This window comes from Leopardus geoffroyi, chromosome B3, assembly GCF_018350155.1.
Source record: "Leopardus geoffroyi isolate Oge1 chromosome B3, O.geoffroyi_Oge1_pat1.0, whole genome shotgun sequence".
Lineage (NCBI taxonomy): Eukaryota > Metazoa > Chordata > Mammalia > Carnivora > Felidae > Leopardus > Leopardus geoffroyi.
The window spans coordinates 20,117,806-20,138,293 of NC_059337.1; the positions used below are offsets into that span (position 1 = coordinate 20,117,806).

At 39.7% G+C, this 20,488-nt stretch overlaps 1 protein-coding gene across 18 annotated transcripts in view; it reads left to right on the top strand.

Moving 5' to 3' along the window:
• TJP1 (tight junction protein 1) overlaps positions 1 to 20,488 on the top strand; it is a 373,407-nt gene that overhangs the window by 129,074 nt on the left and 223,845 nt on the right. For all 18 annotated transcript variants that reach the window (XM_045448821.1, XM_045448822.1, XM_045448824.1 and 15 more), the window contains one exon: positions 5,099 to 5,231. In XM_045448821.1, the coding sequence (XP_045304777.1) occupies positions 5,099 to 5,231 (133 nt within the window). The remainder of the gene's footprint in view (positions 1 to 5,098; positions 5,232 to 20,488) is intronic.

Consider the following 20,488-nt stretch of genomic DNA (forward strand, 5'->3'; position numbering starts at 1 on the left):
AAAAAATACTCCTTATATTCCAGATCAGGAAGAACTGTCCTTGGTGGGCGTTTTGTATCCAAGTACAGCCCTTCTTACCTGAGTTGTAATATACCTCTGTATCATTATTATTTTTTTTAAGTAGGCTCCACACCCAGTGAGGAGCCCAACATGCAGCTTGAACTCACGACCCTGAGATCAAGACCTGAGCAGAGATCAAGAGTCAGATGCTTAACTGACTGAGCCACTCAGGTGCCCCTATACCTCTATATTCTTATGAATGTCCAGCAGAAAACGATTTGAACGCACATATCCCTGCCCCAGGACAAATATTAATTCTCAAAAATTGTAGTAAAACAAAGGACTAGTGACATCTTAAATTCCCTAAACCTCAAGACCCCTTCTGCTTCTCTGTGATTTGTTATTTACCCTCCCAAACAAATGCTGTCATCTTCATTGATGTTAACAAATAAGTTCTCTTGTTAACATCCTTCTTCAGGCAATGTCAAACTGTATATCACATATGGACTAGATAACAACTGTTGATGCATGGAGGTAGAGAAACTATAAAACTAAATTGCGCTGTATCACTCAGATTAAATAAGTATTTCCACATGAGCTACTACTGAAATATTCGCTATCTCTATGACTAATAGTCTGTATTGTTTTTTCTTTTTTTTTAATGTTTGTTTATTTTCGGGGTAGGGAAGAGCATGAGCAGGAGAGGGGCAGAGAGAGAGAGGGAGAGACAGAATCCAAAGCAGGCTCCAGGCTCTGCACCATTCAGTGCAGAGCTTGGTGCAAGGCTCAAACCCATGAACTGTAAGATCATGACTTGAGCCAAAGTCAGACGCTTAACCGACAGAGTCTCCTAGGTACCCCACCATTCTATTTATTACCTGGAACTGTGTTTATTCCTTTTCTTTTTTTCCCACCAAAAAAAAGGGGGTCATTACTGAATCATATGCTTTTTAACAGTTGACCTCCTAGCTTCACAAAGACCTGGTCAAAACTTTACAGTTACTGAAATTACTGGGTAGGAGCCTGGTTCTATGTGTAGACAAGGCACCTTCCTTCTGCCAAGTCTGTGGGTGGGGTGGGTACAGACCTGATGTTCGCCTGCTATGCCCAATTCAGCTTTACTCCTTAATAAATGTTTTTATTATGATCCTGGTAGGGAAGGGAAAAAGCCATCCTTCTAGTTATATTTAGGATGTTTTTTTTTTTTTTCTGTTTTACATTGTCACTGGCCTCAGTATTACTTTGAGGTAAGTCTGATAAATTTCTTGGCTGTCATTTACAAATTTTGTATGTAAATTCTTCTCATAGGTTTTAGATTTGGAAAAAAAGGTAAATAGTGATGTCTTTCTAAGTCAAATGAGAGGAAAATTTGTGACATGTGTCTTTTGTCAGAAAAGCTTATATTAATATCTTGTAATATGATTATGCCACATAATCAGTGCTATCAAAGTTAAGTGGGAGAAAGGAGACAAAGAAAATTTATGACTTATACAATGTTTTACAACTATTTTTTTTTCCTATATGCCCTCTTTTCTTAAGTGAAATTCTTTGTTTTCATGGAAGCTTTTACTCTGCAGAGAAGAGAACAAAACTGTACAGCATACCACTTTTTTTTTGTATTGAAAATAATGAAAGAGACATCATCAGAATTTTATTCTGGGAGGTGACTTAAAAGGTGTTCTCATTGGCAATTCAGTGAAATAACAAATATATGAATTTAAAAAGCCACAAGAAAAATAATAACAATCTGAGCAAACAACAACGAATACCATCAGTGGACCAGCATTTTTGAGGAATCTCTGAAATGTACTTAGTACATTAGTAGATGGGATGAATCTACTAAGAGAAAAGCCTTGCAGGAACCACTGCCTATAGGACTTTTGCACAAAGGATGCAAAGGATGCATGAAAGGATGGAGCCTTCTTAAGATTCTCTCTCTCCCTCTTCCTCTGTCCTTCTCTCTCACTCACATTCTGTCTCTCAACAATAGCAATAACAACAACAAAATAAAAAACCACCACAAACCTTAAAAGAACATGGCAGGAGTAAATCTAAACATGAATAAATTTGAATGGATTCAGTTTCTCTCAAAAGATACTTATTCTTAGATTTAGTAAAAAAGAAAACAGACCCCTGGGTGGCTCAGTTGGTTGAGCATCTAACTTCCGCTCAGGTCATGATCTCAGAGTCTATGAGTTTGAGCCCTGTATTGGCTCAGAGTCTGCTTTGGATCCTGGGTCCCCTCTCTCTATCTCTCCTCTACTTGTGCTCTCTCACTCTCAAAAAATAATAATAATAACACTAAAAAGAAGAAAGGAAACAGTCCAGCTACATGCTGAAAAGAGTTAACAAAAGTTAAAGTATAAGTTAAAGGAGGGGGGGTGGGGAGAGACAGGCAGATACTTGTCAAGGTTGAAAATATGAGCACAGAAAAAGATAAGCCAAGAAAAGGGTAATATAAAAATGTAGATGTGGGGGTCACCTGGGTGGCTCAGTTGGTTAAGTGTCCAACTTTGGCTCAGGTCATGATTTCACAGTCTGTGAGTTTGAGTCCTGCTGACAGCTCAGAGCCTGGAGCCTGCTTCAGATTCTTTGTCTTCCTCTCTCTGTGCCCTCCCCCACTCACACTCCGTCTTCTCTCTCTCTCTCTCTCTCTCCCCTCTCCCGTCTCTCAAAAATAAATAAACATTTAAAAAAACTTAAAAATATAGATGGGGAAATTATTAGACAAAATAGCATTTAAGGTAAAATCTTTAATTGAAACAAATTTTTAAAAAAATTTTTTAATGTTTATTTTCGACAGAGAGAGAGAGAGAGAGAGAGAGACAGAGCATGAGTGGGGGAGGGGCGGCAAGAGAGGGAGACACAGAATCTGAAACAGGCTTCAGGCTCTGAGCTGTCAGCACAGAGCCTGATGGGGGCTCGAACTCACAGACCGCGATATCATGACCTGAGCCGAAGTCAGACGCTCAACCGACTGAGCCACCCAGGCACCCAGAAACAGAGACTTTTAATATGATAAAAGGTTAAATCCCTAAAAAGATATGAATTATAAACATTAAGGCATCTAATAAAACAGATTTGAAATATATAAAAGAAAAACCAATGTATAAAGGTCAGTTGTCAGATCCATATTCACGTTGGGACTGTGTAATGGTCTTTTTTTTTTTTTTTACAGAAAGCAATTCAGCAAGACAAATATAATGAAGGACATGGAGAAGTTGAGTTATAAAATAATAAAATAAAATGATTAAATCAGCCTTATATTTAAGGACAACTGCCCCCCACCCCCCATAGGAACATTCTTGTATACTGTTGATGGAAGTGTAAATTGCTAAAGCCATTTTGAAAAGCAGTGCCTAGCAATACCTAGAAACCTCTGACCCTGCATTTTACTTCTAGGAGTCTTTCCTAAGTAAATACTGTGTTTGTACCCAAAGATGTAAGATATGTTCATTGCTTTATAATTTGATAGCAAACATTTGGAAACTAAATTAAATACCCATTGGTAGAGGAGTGGTTGAATAAATTGTGATACACCTATACAATGGAATACTGTTTAGCCATTAAACAAATGAAATAGAGCTGGGTTATTATGGGAAGAGCCTCAAGAAAATTAAGTGAAAAAGTAAGGTGCAGGACAATGTGAACAATTTGGTCACTTTGCTGAAAAGTTTTGAAAGGAGATTAACACATATGTGGATAAGCAAGAACATTTATTTGGGAGGTTATACAAAGAACTGTTAATGGTGATTGTCCTTAGAAAAAGGGGTGGGGAGGGGTGCCTGGGTGGCTCAGTCGGTTAAGTGTCTGACCCCTGAAATAGTTGGTTAAGTAATTCTTGATTTCGGCTCAGGTCATGATCTCACTGTGAGATTGAGCCCTGAATCGGGCTCTGCACTGAGCATGGAACCTGCTTGGGATTCTTTCCCCTCTTCTCCAGCCTCTCTTGCATGCGTGTGCACACTTGTGCTCTCTCTCTCAAAATAAATAATCAGTTAAAAAAAGAGATGGGGATTTGGGATGAGGGGGGGAGAGGAAGGCTTTACTTTTCACTTTTGTATCTTTTCATACTCTTTAAATGTCATAACTATAGGGATATGGCACTTTTACTTTAAATGCAGTCATACCTAGAATACTCTATTTTATGATATTTACTCCCATCTTATTATATAAGTCAAATTTACTTTGCTGATAGTTCATTCTCTGTGTTCTTGTCAAGCAACAAGAGGCCTATTTGATCTCTTTCAGACAACAAAATCTTAAATACAAAATATTAAGTAGGTCAGGAAAGTTGAAAAGTATATGAACATAGGATGTATACAAGCAGGAAACCTGACCATAAAATAAGGAAACTGATTTTGATAAGCCATACTTACCAGTCGGTCTTACTACTTAAAACCTTTGTCATCTCTAAGACGATAATCCACTAAGCAGTTTCCTCCCAGGTTCCCAGGGCACCTGCTAAGGCTGCCAGCAGAAGTGGCACAGAAACGATTGAACACATGACAGTCTTGAGTGTGTGTATACATATACAAGCATGTATGCTGATGTGCATCTGTAGATAACTTAGATTATTTACCACTTCTTTTTATCTGTATTTTCGTTGTTCTGTAATCATGGTGAACTGAGTGTTGACTGTCAATGTTTAAAATTTTTAAAGTAATTTTCCTGATTAAAAAAGCATGCTGAACGGTGTCTGTGGTTGTACACAAGGAGAGCTGACTTGCATTGGGCGTGCCAGGCGCTGGGCTGAGCGCTCCGTATAAAGAACTTCCCAGCAGGAAGCAGATACCTTCCAGTTACCTAGGAAACTTCAGTCTGGCTTTAATTGCTTCTTTGATGGTCACGGCGTTGACTTTTAGTAAATCTTAATGTAGAAACATTTGAACCCTGTCAAGAAAAATTTCTAAACCAGCAAACTGCTGAGAAATACTTAGAAAGGGTATCTGATGGGAGGTAGCTCGGCTGTGGCTCTTAGCTTCTTGGTTGAAAAAAAGGAGCCTGAGGTTTCCAAAGCTGTCCTCAAGTAAATACTTATTTCATACCCGAGAAATGTGTTTTCCTGTAAACCTAAATGTGTTTCCTCTTCTTTCAGGGTAACGCCATCCTCTGAAAATCCGAATGGTGCTACTTCTAGCGTCAGCCAAGGAAAACCTTCTTTAAGACGAATAAAAGGGAGACTCCACAGAAGCAAAAGCCTTGATAGCATCGATTTCTGTGAACTCACTGTAAGTGGACTGTTCATTAATTTTTTTTTATTTTTCAAAAAATATGAAGATTTTGATTCCATTATTTTTATTTTCATAAAAAACACAACAGTCTTATTTGTTGTGAGCATTTTTTTAATAATGAAAACTGTTTTATCCAACAGGTTACCAATCAGAACGCTTTGTTAACTGGTATCCTTTTGAAACATTTATAATAAATGATTCTGATTCAAAGACCAAGATAAAGAAATACTCCCTGAACTCTACAGCAAAAATTAAATTAAGTTCAGTGGACTGTTAATGTAAATGTCTTAGCAATTTTCAAATCCACAGGTTGGCATAAGTAGAGATCTGAGTATTTGATTAACCCCAGACACCCAACTTCCTGGCAGTACCAGAAAATAGTGTTACTTTGATATTGTTAGGACAGATCCTGGTTTAGTTAATCCTGGTGCTTTCTATTCTAAGTGATTAACATTAGTGGATATATATATATATATATATATATATATATATATATATATATATATATACACACACATACACACACACACATACATATATGTGTGTGTATGTGTGTATATATATATGTACACATATGTGTGTATATATATGTACACACATATATATGTGTGTACATATATATATGTACACACATATATGTGTGTATATATGTACACACATGTATACATGTGTATATATATGTACACACATATATATGTGTGTATATATATGTACACACATATATATGTATATATATGTACATACATATATGCGTATGTGTATATATATGTACACACATATATATGTGTGTGTATATATATTCCAGGCCAAATGACAGGTTTTCCTGTGGGTATGTGGTACATTCATGCATGTTTTTAGAGGAACACACGGGCACTGTCAGCCCCCACTGTCCTTTGCTATTAGTTATATTGTCTTACTCCATAAGAGATACTGCAGTGCTATAAAGGACCTAGAATTTTCTTTGCAATAAGAAAATTTCAAATTTATGTATTGTAGGGTTCAGTGGCCAGTGAATGGATATTTACGATGTTTAGTAGACCAGATGTGTTCACTTCTTCCCTTTGAACTCTGACAGTTTCTGAATTGTAAAAGTACCAGTAACCATACCTGTTTCAAACAGTGGTAACAAGGCCTTTCTTTCTTGAGGATGAGACTTCTGCATCTTTTTCTATAGTTCATGAAAACAAAAGTTCAGTAAATGTGGATACTCTATTTTTTTATTTTAATAATTGCTCTTATTAAAATAAGTATACTTGATTTTGCCTGAAAGTGTTCTTGACCATTTTATCACACAAGACATCAGAAGGTGAAACGTGACCTATCAGAAGACATAAAGCAATAACTGAGAAAAGGAATAAAAAGACAGTAAATTTTTGTTAAGTAAACCTAACAATTAGAATGACTGAAGGAAACATAATTATAGTTTAAAATAAAGCAAATTGCTTTTCAAAAGTGAAACACTGAGTTGAGAAGCAAATTTGCATTACTTGTTGGAATATAAAAATGGAAATTGGAATTTCATCAGGTTCTTTTTTATGGTATTAAACATTGTCATTACTGAAGGATAGTCCAATAACTAATAAATTTGGCATGTCATAAAATATGTTTGATTGCTGAATCAGTCTCTGTGGTTGTGGAAGAGGTTAAAATATCTGTAGAATGTGACAGAAAAAAAGCTTTACTTCATGTAATATTGCTTTCAGTATCCCAGAAATAGAAATAGATTATTTCAGCTATAAGAAAAAGTTGGCAAGTAGAGTTGTCTCTTTATCATGATGAATACGTTTTAAAATTATTGATAATTCATTCATTCCCTGCCTTATTCCATGCAAGAGTTGATCTGGCTCAAGTGAGTACACAGTTCAAGCAAGGAAAAATAACACTACCCAGGTGCAGTTAACATCTGCAGAATTAATTTCTTTCTTTTTGATGATATTTCCTATTTGACTTTATCTCAAAAGTGAAATGTCTTAGTATCCCCAGAGGGAAGGTATTTGACATTGAGGTTAAGAGAAAGAGGTGAATTGAGGTTTACGGAAGGTCCATTCCAGGGAGGAGCGTGTGTTCTGGTGTAATAGTTTATTCAGCTTCAAGGACTGTGTTTGTGGTTTTTGCCTTCTGGAGGGTACATTGGAAGGTCGTGGACTGGACTTTGGTATACTGATATTTCATCTCAGTAATGAGTTTATATTAATGAAATGTAATTACAGTTGGCCCTGGACAATTGCAGAGGTTAGATGTGTCAACCCTCTATGCAGTCGAGAATCCATGTATAACTTCACTCCCCAGAAACTTAACTACTAATAATACCCTACTGTTGACCAGAAGCCTTACCAATAACGTAAATAATCCATTAACATGCATTCTGTATGTCCCATGTATTATATACTTTATTCTAACAATAAGCTAAGCTAGAAAAGATGTTATTAAGAAAATCATAAGACAAAATATATTCATGGTACTGTATTGTAAAAACTGCATGTATAAGTAGACCCATCATTTCACACCTGTGTTCAAGGGTCACCAGTACTGCAATCAATTAGACTTTTTTACAATTTGAGTTCATTTTCCTTCTCAGGTTTTTGCAATAACGGGTGATAGGATAGCAATCTTTGAAGATTTTTAGATTCTTAGAAATTTTTACAATGATCATGTTCCATTTTTAGGAAAGCGATAAACTGATTTTCCAAACAATAAAGAAATTAAAAAAAAAAAAGAGCCTAACAGCTTGGCTACTCCCACCCACTGCCTACCATAAGCTATGGCAATTAATATTATAATATCCAAAATACATACGGGCATAGAGCATCTTTGGCATGGAGATGAAAAGGATGTTTTTCCCCTCCACTTTTAAAATTCTGTCTTTTTAAAAGAAGGAAGTACACTTAAGTAGATTAGAAGAGAGTGTCATGGGAGGTGAAAGGGATTCAGATCTGATCCTCTAACACAGTTGACTGTAATGTAATTGTAGAGAACCACATTTTAAAGCCTCAGCCACAGTGTCTAAAGGACAGTTATTTGGTAAATGATGTTCAATTACACAGGAATAGATAATTCTTGCCCCTTTAGAAAATAGTTTAGCCACTGTAGGTATCTCTAGTTCAAAAAAGACTGAAAACTTTGTCATACACTATTTTCAAGTTGTAAAACTTTTTATTAGATGTATGGCTTCCTTTGAAAACCTTAAACTAGAAAGACTTAAGCTTAGTGCATGATCTCCTATCATGGGCAAAGATCAAATTTGCATGACCAACAGAATAATATTTATATTTTTATCTTTGCATTTTACTTTTAACTTTGCTTAAGAAAAAAAATACAATTTTTATTGCTTTTGGAAAAAACATAACAAATGGAACAAGAGGTTCAGTTGCTATGCATTCAAGGTTCCAGTTTCTGGCTGAGAAGCCTCAGGTTCCAGCTGAGATGGTTGGCTTGGGTCCCGGGTGTCAGATTGATGCCATTTCACTCCTGGGGAGAGGTGATTGTTTCAGCTTTCTCTGTGGGGATTAAATGGGATGGGCATTCTAGTTCGTTTTGTAAACCCTACAGCATAAATGACTGACTTCCTAGCTCACTGGAGGAGACTGGAATCCATCCAGTCTCACTAGTTCCATGAGACAGTGTCCCAGAGAGACTTGGTAAAATTTTCTTAGGCAAGGCCTGGACTAGACAAGTCTGTTATGAACACATGTTTTGCCTGGAAGACCTGTGCCTTTGTTTAACACTTTAATGGGTGCAATGCTCTAAAACCATGTCACAAGTTCCTTTTTTTTTTCCCCTGGAGGTAATGGAGTGATATATTGATAATCAATATGAAGAAGAAAAGTAACCATTTGTTTTTAGCTTCATTTAATGTTTAAATGCTTAGCTATTCCATTCCACTCTGGTGTTATTGCCTATTTGTCTTTTTTTAAGTTTATTTATTTGGGGGAGAGTTGGGAAGAACATACAAGTTGGGGAGGGGCAGAGAGAGAGGGAAAGAGAATCCCAAGTAGGCTCCAAGCTGTTGGTGCAGGGCCCGATGTGGGGCTTAATCCCACAGACCATGAAATCATGACCTGAGCTGATATCTAGAGTTGGACGCTTAACTGACTGAGCCACCCAGGCGCCCCTGTTGTTTAGGGTGATCAGGTTGCCTTTACTCTTCTGTCCTTTCCTCCCTCTCAGATTCTAAGTGTATAGTCAAAACATTTTAAGTGATAATTTAAAAATTCAACAGATTGCTTGAAATTTTACAGCTTCTCTTGATTATACATCCTCCCTAAAACAGGAAAATGGAGCCAGTTGAGTAGGATTCATTCAGTGGGGGAAAGCTATCTTGAATACAGACTTAAGCAATTTATTTCCTGCTTGTGGGTGTAAATCTAGACTGCTAATTTTCTCTGTCTGCCAACAGACAAATACTACAAAAAGTTTTATGCACAATAAGGAGAAACAGTGAACCAATTAATAGTTTATGGCTATGTTCCCTTAGCCTCGGATGAAAGACAGTTTCAGTCATTACTGAGTACTATTAGGCAAAAATGATACATTTCAAAATCTTTAGAGGATTTTTTTTCATGAGAAGAAAAATATAAGATATTATTTGGGGTATTATATGTTTGTACATTTCTGGGCTAATAAGTCCCATTTCACTGCTGCCTGAATATAAGGTAGTTCTAAGGTATTTTTGATGATCAGTGATTTTTCACATTTGAAAAAAAGTACTTTTTTCTCATGATGAAGAGGAGTCTCCAATTAGGCCCCTAGAAAATATATATAGCCTATGGAGATATCAATGATAGATGTTTTCTCCTTCTTCCTCTACCTTCAAGACCTCTTTTATGATCTGTGGGACACTGAGAGATTCTGGAGCCCTGTTTTATAACTAAATATTTATTTGACTTTGAACATATACCAAGTTTGCTTTCTTCTTGGCATTATTGGGTACCTGACTGGTGAATAAGTAGCTGGGTGCTACAAGGTGAGAAAATGGTAGAGGGTGAACATGTGAAGGGACACTGAACACCTAGTTATCCTGCCTCCTACTTTGTTGGGAGGGGACCAGCCACTTCTCCTCTTTCTCGTTCCCACTTGATTAGCACTGCCCACATCACCAGTTGGTATGAAAGCCTAGAAGGAACAGCAGTGAGCACTGGAAGCCCCTTTTGTTCTGGGTGCACAGATGTTCTTTCCATCCTGAGCTCTAGTGACTTGGGCATCTTTCTGTTCACTTTTACATATCTCTGTGTCATTACAGGTGCTGGCCCCAAGACCATTGACACATCTCCTCACTGTGCCCTCAACTCTTATTGCTTGTTTTGTTCCTGACTTATCATGGGCTTCAACTCTGCAGAGACCGGGGACATTTCTTTTATGTTTCCCATAATGCTAAGCATATCAGATTTTATGCCCATTAAATATTTGTTGGTTGACTGACTACTTCATTACTGTAGCAGCTCAGTAAAGAAAAGCTTAGAGACCATTAAATGTTAAAAGTGGTGGGTATTGAGAGAAGTAAGAGGAGATATAAAATAATGTAACTCATTTGATATGGAGTCAAATAAAGTAACCAACTTTCTCTATTCACTTTTCTTTTGGGAAACATGCCTGCATACCAAGGAATAAAGGGGAGCTTTTTTGAATAGCCAAAGTAGATACTGTGCTCCCCTTAGAGGTAGTGGAAGTGGAGGTGGAGGTGGTGGTATTGGCGATGGAGGTGGAAGTGATGATGGAGACGGAGGTGGTGGCAGTGGTACTGGTGGTAGTGGTGGTGGGCGTGTGGAGGTGGCAATACTGGTGGAGGTGATGGAGGCTTTGGTGTTGCTGATGGTGGTAGTGATAGAGGCAGAGGTGGTGATGGAAGTCAAGGCGGTGGTGCAGGTGGAGGTGATGATAAAGACAGAGGTGGTGGAGGTAGATGTGTACACACTCACTGTCACTAGTCTTTTGTTGAAACTTTTTGAAAACAAACTGTAGACATGATGACCCACAACCCCTAAATTTTGAAGAGTTCAGTTCCCCCAAGCATTGTCATTCTCTGCTTAACTACCATGTAACCAGATCAGGAAATCAACACTGACACAAGGATGCTGTTCAATCTATAGTTCTCATCCAACCTTCACTCCTGCCCAGTGGGCCTCTCTTTCCTTTCTGTCCCAAGGTGCCATACGGGAACATGCATTGCTTTTAGGTGTCATGTTTCCTCCTTGACAGTTTTAAAGAATCTTCAAACTGGAGCTATTCAGTGCTTTTCATGACTAGATTCAGGTCATGTGTTCTTGGCAGGAACAAGGGCCTGCCCTCACTAGTCCCAGTTCACCAAGCATCTGGCCTCCTTGCTGGCTTGGGTGTTGGTGAACTGGACACCAGTGTGTTCTGTGGCCCGCTCCCAATCTTTCCTCAGGATATGCATTGCTGTAGGTGACAGGAATCTACCAAAACTATCACCCTGCTTAATTTTCCAATGTGAGAGGAATCAGGTAGAGTATTGAGGCTCTTCTGCAGAACAAAGGAATATTTAGCTATTTATTACCTTTAGGACTTCCAGAGGCCAATCTGAATCTAGTTTTCCAGTTGATGGCCAATTAATTGTAGATGGTTTGCCTTTAATGGTTACTTTCTTCATTAAACTGAATATCCGGATATTTCTAAGGGACTCTTACAGACAGCCTTGCAAGGACTCTTGTTTTTTGAAAAGGTTAGAAGCACAGTGGCTGTGAGCTGTCTATTCTTGTGGGTATAGTCAGCCTCCATCTTTATCTAACAGGATTTTTGGATTGGTTTTGCAGGTCAGAATTCTGTCTCTGTCTTGGACCTGTACCAACATCTTCCCTCTTTAGTTTCTTTTCACTAGCAACTGCTGCTTGAGAAGTTTGTTGGCTCAGATTTTAGGTAGGATTTTATTCATCAACACTGAAAGAAAATACAAGCCTTTTAGAAACTTAGATCTTAATGAAAGCAATAGAGAAATATTTCAAAAAAGAGAATGAGGTCTTCAGTATTCTGCCTTAACTCACATTTCATAATCTGTTTTGAAAGCAGTTCTTTGATTTTACCTGACTTTTTAGGGCTTAGACTCCATCCTTGTTGGCCAGGCTGGAGAGCCACAGCCATTGTTCTTTCCCTCCCTCCAGCCACCGCCTTGCTTCTTTTCATGCAGATCAGGGCACTGGCCCCACAGCAAGAACACACCCAGGCCTCATTGTTGATCATCTGGGACCCCTCTCCTTCATATCTGTGATATCTCCTTCATATCACACCACCATCACCACCACTACCCTCCTCTTGTCTGCCATCGCAGTGGTCAGATCTAGTAGGACAAGCAGGATTGTAGACAGACAGTGTTGCACAATGAACAATAGTGGAGGCAGTCCAAGGTACCTCCAGGGAAAATGGAGTGCTCATCTCAGGCTGGAACGGCAAAGAATCACAAGGAAGGTGCCCTCTGAACTGGATCTGGAAAGAATGCATCTGACTTTGTTGGGTGGAAAAGTGAGAAGGAGGTCATTGGATTGAAGGAGCAGAGAAGGGAATGGAGACAGAGCTGAGAGCTACCAGGGGTGTGGAAGGAAATAGTTTGTTCAGAGCCCTACAGGTCTGCAGAGATGCCCTAGGCTGGACTGGGTGGGTGTTGAACCCCCATCCTTCCCTCCAGCTGAAGTAGCTCTGATTTGTTCTGTTCTCCTGGAAGGTGGGAGGGACACACAGCATTTCTTCTGGAGGGGAGGGGGAGATTTTACCCCTAGGACAGCTTTGTGTACTAAGAAGGCTAATGCTCCAGAGAACCAGAACCAGGGAACACTAGTTCAAGGGCAGTCCAAAGTAGAGGAGTATGCTGAAGAAGTTCATGGATAGATATTAGAGAAGCTGAGGAGGGCGGTTTCCAGAAGGGAGTGAGTGATCCACAGATACATGTGGCCTCAAATAGCTGGGGGAGGGCAGAGGGAACTTGGGCCTGCCGGTGATCAAAGATCATTCAAGGAGCAAGAACTAGAATTTATCTTTTCCTTTGTTTTTTATGTTGTAAGGAGGAATAATGTAATTTCTTCAGAAAGTCACAGAACAAAGAGAGCCATCACCACTTCCAAATCTACAGAGCTGATGTCATGGACTCTGACAGTTATATCACATTTCTGACAGTTACAGCCGCCTCCCCCCAAATTTTTGAGCAGGGCACCCTCCGGATGTTCTGCTTATGGGGGTGAGCAGGCATGAGGGTGGGAGGGGACGTTTAGAGGTGGTTGGCGACATTAGCCAAGGGCAGTGGGGTGGGCAGGCAGGCCTGAAGAGGTTGAAAATACAGAAATAAAAAGAATGTGTTCATGTGTGCTGAATGAGTAAATGTATGGAAATGATTCTTCTTTATCTAAAATGGATCTGCTTCAGGTTCTCAGAGATTATCTTTTTTATTATTTAATGTTTATTTATTTTGAGAGAGAGTGAGAGTGTGAGTGGGGGGAGGGCAGAAAGAGAGAGAGAATCCCAAGCAGGCTTCACGGTGTTAGCTCAGAGCCCACCACGGGATTCGAACTCATGAACCACGAGATTGTGTCCTGAGCCGAAATCAAGAACTGTGTGCTTAGCTGACTGAGCCACCAGGTGCCCCTCTGAAGGATGATCTGATATTATTTCATTATTTTTCACTCAATGAACAGAATCATTCGATTTGCACATTTGTTATTGAACAGAACAACCTCTGAGGAATGTCACAGATCTGTGTCTATGCTTGCACACACATAATTTCCAGTGTACATAGAAAACTGGGCACATTTCTTTTTGGAACAGACATTGTGCTCCTGGATTAAAGCTCCACATGTTAACTCATCTGGTTATTTTGTGACTTCTGAGCTTTAGAACAGAAGTAGAAGTCTCCGAATGTGTTGTTTTCCATCTCCGTAATGTGTCCTATTTTGGGGAAGCTGCACATGTCGTAGTAGCTAACATTTAGCATGGGCTGACTGTGCCTGGCAGAGAGGCGAGTGATGGCCACACACACACAGCAAGAGCGCCTGCTCTTCACACCGGCTTCGGGGGTCCTGAGATAATAAACCAGGAGGAAAGGAATCCTTCTATTTCCTCAGTGCTTTACTGTTTCCATCTCTGAGGCAAATGGGGGCATGAAATATTGATTTCTCCTCGGTGGTGACTTCATAGCCTGCAGGAAGGCTCTGTCCTCAGAGCCTGATTTGGGTGCTGTCACGAGACCCAGTGTTCCCCAGATGTCCTTGTGGCCTTTTGGTTCTGGATGTCTCTCACATTCTGCATGTTCTGGAAGTCCCACTCTGAGAGTCAATAATGAGCTTGGACAGTGGCTCTGTTTCCAGATTATCAGGGCTAGCTTTCCCCTTCAGAGGCACTGAGAGCCTGCCCCTGAGGTTGGGAAGTAGCCACTGATGGGCAGCCCTGTGTGGGGAAGTCCATGGGGTGGGAACCAGAGAGGAAGGGGACATTCCAGGACAGACTCCAGGCAACTGGGGCTGGGAAGGAATGGTCCCAGACCACAGAATGGGTACCAGACACAGAAGGAGTACCAAGAGCCCAGAGTGCCGAGATGCCCTGTTTGCCCCAGGACGAGAGAACGACTTATGTGATCTTTATGTACAACTTTAATGTTAGCTGATGGGGTGCCTGAGTGGCTCAATCAGTTGAGCGTCCGACTTCGGCTCAGGTCATGATCTCACAGTTCATGGGTTCGGGCCCTGTGTCAGGCTCTGTGCTGACAGCTCAGAGCATGGAGCCTACTTCGGATTCTGTGTCTCTCTCTCTCTCTGTCCCTCCCCCACTCATGCTCTGTCTCTCTCATTCTCTCAAAAGTGAATAAACGTTTAAAAAAATTTTTTTAATATTAGCTGAAAGATCATACGTAGTGAAGCATTACCAGCAAAACATAGTCATGACCAGGACAGATGTCATTTAAATTGGGCCTCAGCATCATCTCAGAACGTGAATTGTCCCTATTTGCACAAGCCACATGTGAGAACAGCCTCAGTAAGGCACATGCAGGTACCACATGAGTTGTTGGAGTTTCTGTTCTCCAGCAGTTAGTTGTTGCATATCCACATTGTCCAAGACACCATCCCTGGGAAACGTATAGTTTCTGCTTAGGAGACTTTATCCTGAATCTCTTAACAGCCAGAAGTGGGCACTTCATGTGATTGTTTTAGGTGGGAATCTTCCCACTCTGGGCCCCAGGGCAGGCGGCCCGGCCACACAGCAGTTCAGCCGGCCACATGGGGGCAGGGCTTTCTAGCAAGTGCACTCTGGCAGCCTGGGCAAGGCTGTCCAGCTGGGGTCCTCCGTGGTGAAGAACTTCACTCTTTGTGCTTGTCACCCATCGTAACTCTACTATACTTATGGTGCTTGGACTTCCATGTGGAAATGAAAGTGGCAAACCTGTTACAATTTGAAGTTATTTTGGATGTTTGAATTGCTGGAGGCGATTGGTATTTGAAGAGGTGCAGCCTGGGGCAGAGTGGACTTTTGAGCCGCTCTTAGCTTGGAAGGTGATTTCTATGTCAGGGGCTTTGATGATTGGAGGGTTTCTGACAGTCGTGGCTCTGCTTTATTCTTCGGGATGAGTAACAAAAGTGCCCCTACCCTTCAGTAAGGACTTCGGTGTTATCAGAAAGAAGCCTTTTCTGTTGATTTTCTTTTTTTTTTTTAAGGAACTTGGTTGAAATTCTTTAAAACTAGCTATGTTCCTGTACTCCAAACATGATTTTAGTTTTTGATCATAATTTTAAAAATTATGTTTTGGTATTCATTTCCATGTTTAATATAACTAGAGCCAGCTTTGTAAGCATTTATTAGCTTTGTTTCTCCATTTTCTGTTATGTACTAAATTTTGAAAGATTTATTATAATTAAAGAATGAAAATCGTAAACTGGCTTTTAAGGACTTTTACTTTTCTCCTTCTGATCCAACTGTATACTTTGAGTTGCTGCAGTTTATTTAGGTCACTCATAGTCACTGGCATTTTCCTACTATTTTGGCATGAAAATTCATTTTCAGCATTTTGGAAATTACATAATTCAGTATATTCTCGTTGCTACTGTTTACATTTTAAAAGTCTGTTTCACCTTTGTCTCCCAGTGTATGTTCCATGTACACAGGAGAATGTTTACAGCGGACTATTTAATTTTAAATGATTTGCAAATGTTTATTTTTTTTCTCCCTTAAAGATGTTAGAAAGGCATGCTAATGCCTTGAGTCAGGGCCATATTTTAATACATCTAAATTTTGTTTTAGTGGAATATTAGATTTACCATTTGATAATTAGATTTTTTTTCTGGTAAAGAAACATGTTTTCCATTGTTCTTTCCCATATCTAGGTATATTTTGGACCAGGGCAAGAGAACAACCTAACTAGAACTACTGAGTTGGCAAGAATGTCATGTAGGAAAGGATTCCAGAGTCATATGTTGCCCCCCCCAGACTTACTCTCTCAGTGATGATTGTGTTAAGTATCTTTCTGAATGTCATTTTCTATCTTGGACTCAGTCAGTGTTGTCTATGTTAGGTGGCATGCAGACAGTCTCCAACTTGCAGTGGTTCAACTTAATAATTTTTCAACTTTACAATGGTGCAAAAGTGATGTACATTTCAATAGAAGCCATACTTCAGATTTTGAATTTGGATCTTTTCCCAGGTTGGAGATATGTGGTACAATATTCTCTCCTGATGCTAGGCAGTAACAGCATCAGCCACACGATCACACAAGTAAACAACCAACGCCCTGACAAGCATTCTATCCCTATACCACCATTCTGCTCGTCACTCTCCATATAGTACTCAATAAATTACATGAGATACTCAGCACTTTATTATAAAACAGGCTCTGTGTTAAATGTTTTTGCCCAACTGCAGGCTGTTATAAGTGTTCTGAGCATATATAGGTAGGCTAGGCTAAGCAATGATGTTGGTGGGTTAGGGATATTAAGTGAATTTTTGACTTAACGATATTTTCAACCTACAGTGTGTTTATCGGGATATAACCCCACTGTAAGTCAAAGATCTATACTTGCTTATTACCTTTGCTCATCGTGTGCAGATGGGTATCTGATAACTGCTTTTCAAAGTTATTAAGTACTTCTCTGTTGTACATTCATGAGGAAAATTTTAGTACCAGTTGGTTTTAGCATGCCATCTTTTCTTAGTTTTCATTTCAGAAGATACAGTATATAAATGTACTACTATTTTTTGGTGTGTGCAGATTCTTTTTGGATCACTTCTTTAAAACATAATATCAGTTCCTTTGTTTGGATGGTATAAAATAAGAAAGTCAAAAATTTATCTGGTAGAAACCAGCACATTTGTAAGCCTAAGGATCCCCAAATCTTTGTTTAAGATTTGATTTTCCAGTATATCACTACCTGATACTAACCTTTTTTTTCCTTGGTTTTTGACTGAACAGTTTCAGAAATTACTTTCAGAAATGACTTTACTCTTAAAATGCTGATCTTCTCTGAGCCTAAATCTTGGAGCACTCATGTTATATATAATCTCGAATTACAGAATATTATAGGGTCTGTAATAGTTTGTTGACCACTGAAAGAGTTGTATAAATTTCGGAATTTGGTTCTAATGCTTAAAACAACTTAAAATAAGTTATAAATGAAATGAACCATCTGTTACAGCATGCGTGTTTGTCCACAGGTTTGATGAGAGATCGGTTGGAGATTAGTAGAAGATGAGAGGAAACCATAAACAAGGGAGCCAGGGGGAAAGGGGACCGGCCTGCTATCCCGTCGGAATCCAACACAGCAGCCAGTGTTCCTTGTGGGTTCACTGCAGTTCCTGGAGTACAGATACCCGGAGTACAATCTGAAACTAAGCCAGGAGCTGGGTGATCAGAGCTGCAAGTGTGAGAAAGAAAGCCTTAGCTTGGGGGAGCCAGCGGGTGGCCCTCTAGATCCAGACATAGGAAGGCCGGAGGCTCGGTCCAAGTGGCTCAGGAACTTATTGGAGCTGAAGCAGCAGGAATGAGCATCAGGGTCTACAGTAAGATGGACCAGGAGGCAGGTACTAACAATATAAAGTAATATAACGAAAATTTAGCAGACCACTCACTATGTTCAGGGTGTAGTCATGTATTAACTGTACTGTATGGAAATTTGTAATTTTTAATATATGCCATTTTTTTTTTTTAATGGAAGCGTATTAAGCATCTTTATGTGCCTAGGGAGACCTTTGAAGATGCCAGAGGGAGAAGGAAGTGGATGGAGTGTTCTGCTGCTGGGGGGTGGGGAGGGAATGGGAACCTCCTCCCAGAGGAGGAACTGCATAGTTGAACATAGAGATAAATTCTGGGTTGGGAGGCAGTTTCATTTCTAAGTGGGCTTTGAGACTGCCACTTAAGGAAGAGGTGAGGATTCTAAAGAGGGGTGATTATGTAGAATTGCAAAGGGGGGAGGAAATGACTGGTAATGTGATAGGGACTGCCAGGCCTGGTTGAGGGGCCAGCAGAGGTCTGAGACCATGACTCAGCCTGGGACTGAGCAGTGGAGAGCTGGCCTGGCTACAAAATGAAGGGTGTATTCAGCAAGACAAGGAAGGAGAGGCTTTTGAGGGGTCCGGACTGAGAATGCAAGGCAGTGAAATCAGAAGGGACCGGGCAGGCTGGGGCTTGATGTAGAAACCCAGAGCTTTGGCCTGAGTGCTGGAGGCACACGTTTGAATTGTCCGGGGAACAGTGCTGACTTTGGGAATGAACTGATGAAACTGAGTGGCGGGAGGTGGGGGGAGGGTCAAGGTCATTCCAGGATTGGTGAAGCCAGGAATTTTGAAGTCATTTGGAATGACCATGGGTGAAGAAGCAGGGGTTCTTTCCAGTTTTCCTGACCTCCTACTATCCTTTCCTGGGCCTTACTGTGCTGCTCTGGGAGGCCCCTGTAAAGCCACAACACCCCACAGAAGACAAGAATTTTAAGAAAATGCCTAACAATCATTGCCAAAAGAGATAGGGACTTAGAGAGTCATGTAGTTACTGATAATTGGAACAGAGGAGGGGAGTACAGAGTTTAAAAGGTAAAGATAAAGAATTTAAAATTAAATTAAATTCGAGGAGAGACTGGAGAATAAGAAACCTTTGAAGGATGAGAAAAACACTTTGTGGAGGTAGTTTGAATTAATTGGAGAGTTAAATGCTAAATATTAAAAACACCTAGGAAATCTGCAAGTGTTGTTGGGGGTATGCCAAAGAGCAAATGCTTCCTGTAAGCAAATAGAAGAAACATCTGTGGAATGTGGAAGAATGTGGGTATAGTAATTTCTCTGTGACTTCATTTCTGACAATCATTTTCCACATACTTCTGAGAAATTAACAGTTTCCTGTTAATGGCATTGCTTTGATATTACCTCAAAGACTTCCACATTTAATTTACTAATTTATTTTAACCTTTACAGGGAGATAAAAAACGATTTCAGAAAATAGAATTGTTGAACGTTTTGTAAATCCACAGTCAAATGAAAATCTCTGCCAGCTCTGCTTCCTCAAATCACCATTAACTCTTCACACACTGCTTACAACAAGGCTAATTAGCTTTGCCTGTAATAAATGTTTGTATTTGAAGTTGAAAACCACTTTAGAACTCCCAGACATTTCAATGTAGGCTTTAGTTACGCACATACTTAGAAGGTAAACCTCTCAAAAAATTTTTATTACTCGTAAATTTTAGATCTCTTTTTAAGGAATAATTAACGAGGTCAGTAAGCATTCTTGTTTCTCCAGTTTGGTGGGTTTGTGACACAAAGAAGTCTACATTCAGGTTTTAATGTGGCATCACTCAAGGTGGGGCTGACTTTTGATGGCATTGAAGGAGTTGAGAGATCATAGTGACAGCCCAGCCCTGCTTTTCTGTGACAGAGAAACAGCCTCAGTGTAACTTAATAACAGTACCATGAATCATCACATTTCTTGTTTAATCACAGATGTTTAGGAAAACATGAATTGGATTATTTCACCTTGAATTGTTTTACCTTTAATTCTATAGGTTAAACTAGCAATTGCTGAATTGACCGTGTCGCACGGGAACGTTCATTAGATGCAGCATCCCCAATAGTGTGGATAGACTTTTGTGTTATCAGAGAATAACTTTAAAATATATCAAGCTTTTCCTCCTTTTAAGGAAATAAGAGCTTGTCAGTCATTTGGGTCAGTGGTTAACTTGTTTGAGAAATTCCCCTTAGCGTCAGTTTGTATGCCATTTCCCTCAAATTCGTATCTTGGTTCTCATGCCATGAATGACTTGAAGTAAAGATGTAATGAGGGATTT